We start from the raw sequence: 9574 nt of genomic DNA, 5'->3' as shown, positions 1-9574 counted from the left end.
AAAATAAATATTAAATTGTGTTAATACAATAAAATATAAAAGATTAGTGCGGATAAAATGACTAATAAATATATTAAAGTTGAATATTTAAAATTGATTTACAAGAGTGTATTACTTAAATAAATAAGAAGGTTGCTTAAAAAATCACCACGTGGCACAAAATTTTTATTATTTTCATTTTGATATTTTTATATAAAAAAATTAGTTTATTATATTAAATATCGTCTGTTTTTTTTATGTAAACTTTTTCAAATTTCAATTATTAAAATCATATTTTATGCAATAAAAAATTATCTTAAATTCTTTTTTTTACAACAACTTTTAAACTATCCTCATTAATTATATATATATGTGTGTAAGTTAAAGACTAAAAAGCATTTAACTGAAAATTAGCATTTGTATTCACCATTAATTGACATTTTGCAAAATTAAAAATAATAATTTTATTTAAAAATTTAACATTCGTTTATCTTTTTTTTTAAATAATTTTATTTAAAAATATAAAATATTTAAAATTTTATTTTAAAAGTGAAATTAATTTTGGTAAGTCCTTAGTAAATTTGAAATCTCTTTTTAACTTATATTTTGTTAATTATAAATTTAATTATTGACATTAGATAATGCTTAATTTATAATTTTATCTTAATTGAGTTTAAATTTTCATTTTAACTTGTATTTTTTAATTATAGATTTAATTATTGGTATAATATAATAAACAAAATTTGACACTTTTATTCACTATTAATTAATACTTGAAAAAAATTAAAAAATAATAATTTTATTTAAAAAATATAAAATATTACAATTTTATATTTTAAGAATATTTTTACAGAATTTTTCACCAATTTATTTTAGTTTGTTATGTCATTTTAATTTAAATTAAATACTATTAAATTAATACATATTTGTATAACTAATTTTTTTATTGCTATATAAAGAAAAAAAATAATTAACCATTTGAAGTTCACTTGATTTATGTTAAAACAAAATTAAAAATAAATTTAAAATTATTACTACATAATTCGTGGATATATATATATATATATATATATATATATATATATATATATATATATATATATATATATATATATATATCAAATAGATTTTTTTGCTAGATTAAAAAATGATAATTTATTTTTTTAAAATATTATATTAATATTAATAAATTAAAATAATTATTCATTATAAAAATCTGATGGTATATAGTTTTATATCTTTTATTAAATATAAAATTATATTAAATATTATAAAAAAAATTATTTATTAAGATTTGAAAAATATAATTAATTAAAAATATTATTATTAATAAAATTTTATAATAAAATTTTAAAAATATAAAAATAAATAATAAATTATATTATTAAAATAAAATTATAAATAATCCATTCAACGGCAAGACAATTAATTATTAGTTAAATTAAAGTACAGTAATTTTCATGGGTCCCTGCTCAGTATCATCCCCAAACGCAAGTGCTAACAATAATTTTAATCACGCTGAATTCTGGCCTAACAATTGGAATTTATTCTCCAACGCTCAATGTCACGGGACGGGTGGGGAACTTCCGAACCGTTACATCAAGGATACATAAACAATAATTGAAGTCCACCGACAAGGCATGTGCCTTCTCTCCAAACTAGCTGAACTAGCGCGGATGATTATTAAAATTTATTTGATAAATGAAGTAATAAATATTTATTAGAAAAATAATTTTTAAAATTTACAGAATATTTTATTTGATATAATTATAATATAAACAATAAGAAAAAATATTTTTTTTAAATAGAATACTAATAAAATATAAAAATAATAATGTAATGTAATTTTTTTAATAAATCAATAGTTTTACAACTAATCACATAAAACAAATATAAGTGATTTAAACTAAAAAAAATTAAACCATAAAAAGAAAAATAGTAATATGTAATATTTTTTCGATTCTAAATTTCTAATGATATGATCTGTAATTAAACGTATATTATTATAATGTGCTGATTATATTTTAATTGAAATATATATATACATGATGCTATTTTTTAATTTGTCATATAATTAGCAGTCATTACTGATATTAAAGAATTCGGATATTCTTTATTAAAGAATCAACTTCAATATATTACTAATTTGTTAAAATTTAAATTATATGACTCTACTTAAAAATTATTAACCCAAATTAGATTATAATTTTTTTTATACTGTTCTAAAAAAATTTTGAGATACCGATGCCACGGGTTATTGAGATAAAGTTCATTTTCAAGAGAAAAAAAAAGAAAAAAAAGAAAAAAAAATCCTTTGCCATTGATTGTTTATCTCAAAAGTCGCTCTCATACAACCACCACTCATACGAACCTCCAATTATTTGTATTACTTCGCAGAAGCAGAAAATAATAAGAGAAAACAAGTCTAAAGATACAAGAAAACAAGGGAAAGGGGGGTTGAGAAGAGGCAGAATGAGGTTTTTTCTTCTATTAGTCGTAGCAGTGGTGGTGTTGACTCTGCTGAGCAGAAGCAATTGCAGAGCTAGTGTTCCAAAGGGCATGGATGGCAACCACTTCTCCGTAGGGGATACCAATGAGGAATTTGAGTTCATGATGGATTCTGAGTTTATTAGAATGCTTGCTGCTTCAAATACTAATCTTAAGCCTTTAAGCCCTCAAGCAACTTTTAATTGCGGCAGAGAGAAACGCTACTGCCTTCCAGTTAAAAATAAAATATGCCCCAGTGTTTACCTTCGGAATTGTTAGCATATTTTACTACTACAGCCATTGCCGCGGGCGCTTCAACCATCTTTCTCTCTGTCTACTATGCCGTGCAGATGAAATATTGGTGTTTATAAATAAATGATCAGTTATGTATTCTTCTTCTTCTTCTTCTCTTATTATTTTGTTCTATTGATGTCGAAACTTCATGTGTGAAATTTCCCGCTTTGAGTAATACTATAATACTCTTCATTAGTTTTAATTACTATTACATAAAAATTAAAAATTTTAATTTTTAAATATTAAAAATACATATATATGGGTTTACAATAAGATGAGTCAGGTATGTGTACAAGAAAAGTAAAGTAAAAAAAAGAAAAAAAATCATATAATTTGGATATTTTTAAATATGGTATGTGGTTTAGATTTTAACAAAACATTATGTGGTTTAGGTTTTAACAAAACAATATTCTTTCTTTTTGACAAGAAAATGGGGAAGTGAATGTTTAAAATTGGCATCAAGTCATTAAACTAAGTTAAATTAAGCAAGAAATTAATATTTTATAGTTAATTATGTTAGCAAAAAATACATAAATATCATAATAATTTAATGGTCGTGGATGTGATATTAGTTTTGTATTTCTTATGTTGGTTTAGTGATTAAAGATATATCATTCATTATGATAAATTTAAATTAAGTTTATATTAAAAAATTAATATTATTAATATGTTTGGATATTTTTTTACTAAACAACTTTTAACAGAGCACAATACTAACTTGTAAAAGCTCAAATCGTATAATATTATTTAAAAGTACCTAAATCACATGATATTTTATTTTAAGAAATTGAGATATATTTAAAGTGGAAATCGAAATATTGTGATAATTTTTTTTTTGGTGTATACACACACAAAATACTTGCGTGCTTAACTCAATTTAAATAGTAGAAATAGAATTTAATTTTGAATATAATTTTCGAAAAATAATAATGAAATTATATTCAATCATAAAACTGAAATTAGAATAACATTTCTATTCACATTTCATTTTTTGGGCAAACAAAATATATTAATTAGTGTAAATGGCAAAGTTGAAGATATCGGTCTAATCCAACTTCTTTTCTATTCTTTAAGAAACTAATAATCCTACATATTATATATATTAAAAGAAGTTTTAAGTTCAAGAACATGCTTTATCCAAAATAAATCTAAATCTTAGTTTAAGGTTCGGATTAGGGCCCAGTTTTTCAATATTAAAAATTTCATTAAATTTTCAAGGGCAAACCTATACTTAATACAACACCCATTTACATAAACTTAATTTTCATAGGCTTCAGCATTGTCAAATTTAGATTCGATTCAATTTTAATCTAATTTATTTATAATTTAAGTAAAAAATGAGTTTAGCCAATTTAGATCTGATTTAAATATATCCGATTTCAGTTTTGAATTAGCCCTTAGCCGAGTCTAATTGTAAGGCCAGACATAATATTCTACCTCAATATTAATTCAGCCTCACATAGATGTAACCATCTCAATTTTATAAGAATTCCATGAGAATTAAATGCATTTAATATTTTGTCTTATCTAAATGATTTTTAGTTGTCGAAAGAGTAAATCAAATTTGAAAGATTAACGTAGTAGTTTTAAAAATTAATTATTTCTTTAATCAAATTGCTCAAAGTTTAAATCCTTTGAACTATTTTCCCTTATAAAATAGCCACAGAAAATAACGTCATACATGAGTAAAGAGAGGAGGAAGCCTCCTAGTATCCATTCTCTCTGTAGTTGTTACAAAAAGAAATTCTTTCTGATTCTTATTTCTAAGAGACAGGTTGTCTTTTCCCTGCTGATTCTTGCAGTCGTCCGAAGAAACAAGGGATGGCTCCTCTGCCTCGCTCTCTGGACATGGGTTTTTCTCTCCCTATCGAGTAGGGATTATAAATAATTTTTATCGAGTCAAAATAAAAAGAAAAAGATAAATCTACTGCTGGGTTTCAATACCCAAACAACTACGCTACAGCTTGAGGTTTATATGCCATCTCTTTTTATATTATATTTATTTAGTTTAATTACGGTTTTATAATTTTTTTTAAAAATTAAATTAAATTAAATTAAATAAATCAAAATATATAAAAATTAAAATTCCCATTTAGGATATTTTAATTTTTTAAATGTTAATCTAGTAATACTCATTCCCATTTAGGATATTTTATAGTTGACATGTGTGATAGCCAACCTCGAAGGCAAAGCCGCTTTTAAGCTCTGTCTGTCGACTTTCCTTGCAACTCACTGAGCAAGGAGCTGTTTGTTTACTAAATTAAGGCTGCAGTGTCGTTTTTGGAATGCTGTGTTTATGGGTGGCGATGGCCTTTCAAGTATCTTCATCGAAAGGCTATTTTTGTTCTCTCCCAGACAAAGGATGATGCTTGGCGGCGCTGCTTGTTGCCCACCCGTTCCTCCCCAGCTTTTCCCTATTAGCCCTAGGGATTTGTGGTTGTATGGGCCACTGGGCCGATTATTTGGTTGGGTTTGATGTTTAGGCCTCTTTCTTTCTGTGTCTTCAGCTCTACCAATTGGACTCCTAGATTCGGATGAGCTGTTTAAGGCCTAGATATTATTCTTAACTCCTTTTATCAATGAATATTATAATTTTTGGTAAAAATAAATAACTAAATAAATAAAGAGAAGAAGCATACACGGCCAACGGTGAAATATCTCCAATCTTCTACCAGCTTAATTATATTTTTTGGGACATTTCACATCAACGGGTCAGAAGAAAAAGAATCCATAGCGCACTTAAATTGTAAATGATTTGTTTCAAGTAAAGCAAAAAATCGAAAGTGAAAGCACTCCCTTACTTTACCTCATTTTCTATCACCAGTGCACATATTGATTAGTTCTTTACGTGAAACATAAAACCTCTTAATTAATTAATTATAAACATTTGATTCTCTGAAACATCTCTTTTCCACTAACATAACATAACCATTATTGATCTGCAGGTGGAGAGGCCATAATCTCTATCAACATTTTCTCTGATGTCAAATCTGGCTCACACGTACTTGAACATGTCGATTGCCCTTTCTCACGTGACAAGGACTTATATCCGAGAATTGCAAAAATTAAACCCCTGAGCCCACGTAAAGAAGATGGTTTGGCCAGCTTATTATTAACTCTCGCCCTGTCACTGAAAAATCTGTAAGGCTCCCTTGGAGATAAAGTTTTCTTCCAAATTGCTGGACAAGAATGCACTATACAACCACTGTTGTCCCTATTCCCACGAAGCGAACTTAGCTCACTATGCAAAATTCCCACCTCCGCTGCAGCATCAGCGCATTCCTGCAGCCTCAATGCAAGCTCAAGTTTCCTCAACACCTTTGACATTGTAGGCCTTTCATTTCTGTGCTCTCGCAAGCACTTGGCTGCAATTGTTGCGTACACCTTCAAACTCTCTGGCGCAATTTTACCTGTCAGACTGGGATCAATAATCTGATCAAGGGTTCCTTCTTTAACATGCGTCCTGGCCCACAGAACCAAGCTATGTTGCTCCTCCTCTAGCCTCATATCCACTGCTGGTCTGGCACACAATACTTCGAATAACAATACCCCAAAACTAAAAACATCAGATTTTACACTCAGATGATTGGTAAAATAGTACTCAGGATCTAAATACCCAAATGTACCCTTCACATCTGTGGTGACGTGGCTGCGAGACATGCTTGTAGGGCCCAATCTGGAGAGTCCAAAATCAGAAACCTTGGGGACCCACTTCTCATCAAGTAAAATGTTGGAGCTCTTGATATCCCGATGGATGATACTATGCTCTGCACCTGTGTGAAGGTATTTTATGCCATAAGCAGCACCAATGCAAATCTCTAGCCTTTGTTTCCAGGACAATGGAGGATTATGCGTATGATAAAGATGATCACGGAGTGTTCCTTGGGCCATGTAGTCGTAGACGAGGATCATAAGCCGTTCATCATTGCAGTATCCGACCAGAGACACTAAGTGCGGATGACGGAGCTTTGAAAGCATTTCAATCTCTGCCCAGAACTCCCGAGACCCTTGGCTTGAAGTTGGCTTCAGAGCCTTGACGGCTACTGGTGTATTTTCACTATCAATGTTACCTTTGAATACTCTACCAAACCCACCATCACCGATTACCAGAGCTCTGTCAAAGTTGTTGGTGGCATTTCTGATCTCTTCAGCTGCAAACCGGCGGCAAATTCCTTCTGGCTGAGGTTTCATATTCTCCTCATCGAATCTTGCTCTTTTCCAATGCCAGCAAATTGTGAAGCCCACAAGCAGTAACACTATGATCACTACAGTTGTAACTCCAACAATAATTACAACGATTTTTGTCTTCGTGTTCTTGGATTTCTTAGCTAGCTTATCTGGTGGTCTAGGTATAGCTGCAGCAATGAAAGCTTTAGCGTTGTGTCCACAAAGATTGCCATCTGTATTGTTGATCTTGAACAACTCCAATCCATTCAGGATTGGGTCTGATTTGCCCTTGGGACGAAGAGAAACAGAGAGGTTGTTCTTCTTGCGGCTTAGATTAGGCAGCATCACAATATAGTCTCTGAACACTGGAATTCCGTTTCCACCAGTCCATCTAATTATATCTGCAGAAGGTTCGACCATTCTATTAGCAATGAAAATTTGGAACTCCCTGTCTCCTCTTTTTTTATTCAGTTGCAGCTCACAGAAGTGGAGTCTCACAAGATACTTGAAACCTGAATCTACAGGTAATTTCCATGTAAGATTCATCCCTTTGCCTGTGGACCGAGCGGTTTGGTAGAGCTCTCTTGGAGCAGCATAAGAAGGGATTGTTGTGAAGTTGATGCGAGTTGTTCTATTGGTAATTTCTCGTGTGGAAGGCAAATTAAACACAAAATATCTGTCTTCAATCCAGCTCCGAAACATGCCCGAATCATTTACAGGTAATATGGAGCTTCTGCCTACATTTAATCGGTGAATCATCTCAAGAGCTGTGTGGTTCTGAAGATAGCGACCGATGTTATGTCCTGTTCCAGTATAATAAAGACTAGTAGGCATGGACACAATCTCTATTCCACTGATAATCCCATATGCACCATTTGAAGTGTCAGGACTAAAAGTTACATTCAAAACCTGATTCTCTCCTATGTTTATGCAGAATTCTTTAACAAAGGAATCAGCGAAAGAGGAAAGGCTGAAGTTACTAAGGAGGGTGAAGGGACCAGTTGTAACATTGAAAAAGGCCTTAGACCTATTGAGCTCCTGGACTGAAGTGGGGTTGAAGTACAAGCGTATAAATTTCTGGCCTGAACTAACATGAAAAGCGTATATCAATTGAGAATGAAAAATTCTAACAGTCCTGTACGGGACAGGGTAAGCAGATGTGGGTAGATCAAGGGCTTTAGAGGATGAGCTTGTATCAATTGAATCATTTAAGGAAATAAATTTTGACCCAACATCTCCTGTCCACTGTCGGCCATCAAGGCTTGTTGAGTTGCCAGAGGCACCACAGTCAACAAGAATGTAATCAGCTGGGAAGAAGGTGTAGCCAGAGACTGAAATTGAGAGAAATTTGACAACTATGAAGAGGAAGAAGATTGCGAAGTGATGAAGATAGGATTTGCAAAATATGAACATGGAGGATTTTGGTGGCTACCAAAAAGGGAAGGGAAATTTGAGGACAGGGTGTCTGGAGAGAAACTGCAATATAAGAAGTTGAAAAGGGAAGAAACCGAGTTGAGATGGAAGGCAGGGGTGGTGGACTTGGAAAATGGAGAAGGAAGCGTACTTGTCACTTTCTTCTTGGCTCCGCTATGGCCGGCTTGGAGAGACTCCTGAAACAGAAAGCAATAGTGCATTGCAATTATGGGACTGCAAAAAAAAAAAAAAAATTACATGGGAGTGTTTTTTTTTGTGGAAAAATACGCAGGAGTTACTTTTGACTCGCCTCCAAAATGGAATTTAAGGCGAGCCATGGCGTTTTTACTGTGGCCAGTCAATCCAATTAATAATCCACGTTTCACTAACATCACATCTCTTCTTTTTATTTTTTATTATTATTATTTTTTTATCTGTAAGTAAAATATTTATTTTTCCTCCTATATATATATATATATTCAACAACTTCATATTTAATTAGCATTGCGTTGAAAGAGTTAAAATTAAATTTTTTAATAAAAATATTATTAAAAAATTTATTTTATTATTTTTATAATTAAAATTTATTAAATTTAATTTTAAATTATTTTTTAATATTTTTTAATTAATATATTTAAAAAAAAAAAATTTTAACAACACTTCCAACTGTAATAACAAACAGCTGATACGGTGTGTCCGCAAGTGCACGGGTCACAGTAGTATAGTTTTAAAAAAAATGATATCGATCCCACAGGGAATTGTGCTTAAATTGGAAATAAAAGTATAAGCTAATTAGAATGACAAAAATTTAAAGATATTAAAAATGAAATTTGGTATTTGAGGAATTAAAACTAAATCAAACAATTAACTAAAATTAATTAAACTAGATTACCAAAAATTAATTTGAAATTTCTATTAAGAAGAATTAAATCTAAATTCAATAAAAAAAATAAAGTGATTCTAGAGATTGGATTTAAATTGGATTTAAATTGAAATTGCTATTTATGAGATTTGGAGGATTTAAATCTAAATTCAATAAAAATTAAAATGATTCTAGAGATTGGATTTTTCAATATTGTTTGCATGTGGTTTATCCCTAATTTAGCCAAACACATGAGAATTGCAATTTTGAGGGAAATCAATTCTTAAATTTTTGAAACCTTTTTCAAGCATCTCAAAATTGGTTTTCATTAAATCAAACCCTGTTTTCACGGTATTTCAAATCTAACAAAAA

The 9574-nt window shown here is 30.1% G+C and overlaps 1 protein-coding gene across 1 annotated transcript; it reads right to left on the bottom strand.

Annotated features, from left to right (window-relative positions):
* Positions 1 to 5472: 5472 nt before the first annotated feature.
* On the bottom strand, positions 5473 to 8566 carry LOC110657689 (receptor-like protein kinase FERONIA). The gene has a single exon (XM_021815005.2). The coding sequence runs from the start codon at positions 8338 to 8340 to the stop codon at positions 5692 to 5694; it is 2649 nt and encodes an 882-aa protein (XP_021670697.2). The 5' UTR covers positions 8341 to 8566; the 3' UTR covers positions 5473 to 5691.
* Positions 8567 to 9574: the final 1008 nt, after the last annotated feature.

Source organism: Hevea brasiliensis, chromosome 9 (assembly GCF_030052815.1).
Source record: "Hevea brasiliensis isolate MT/VB/25A 57/8 chromosome 9, ASM3005281v1, whole genome shotgun sequence".
Lineage (NCBI taxonomy): Eukaryota > Viridiplantae > Streptophyta > Magnoliopsida > Malpighiales > Euphorbiaceae > Hevea > Hevea brasiliensis.
This window is presented reverse-complemented; position numbering and strand designations above follow the sequence as displayed.

What these genes read in the sequence shown, in the direction of transcription:
- LOC110657689 (XM_021815005.2), bottom strand. Translation starts at nt 8,340, where the DNA reads ATGTTCATATTTTGCAAATCCTATCTTCATCACTTCGCAATCTTCTTC.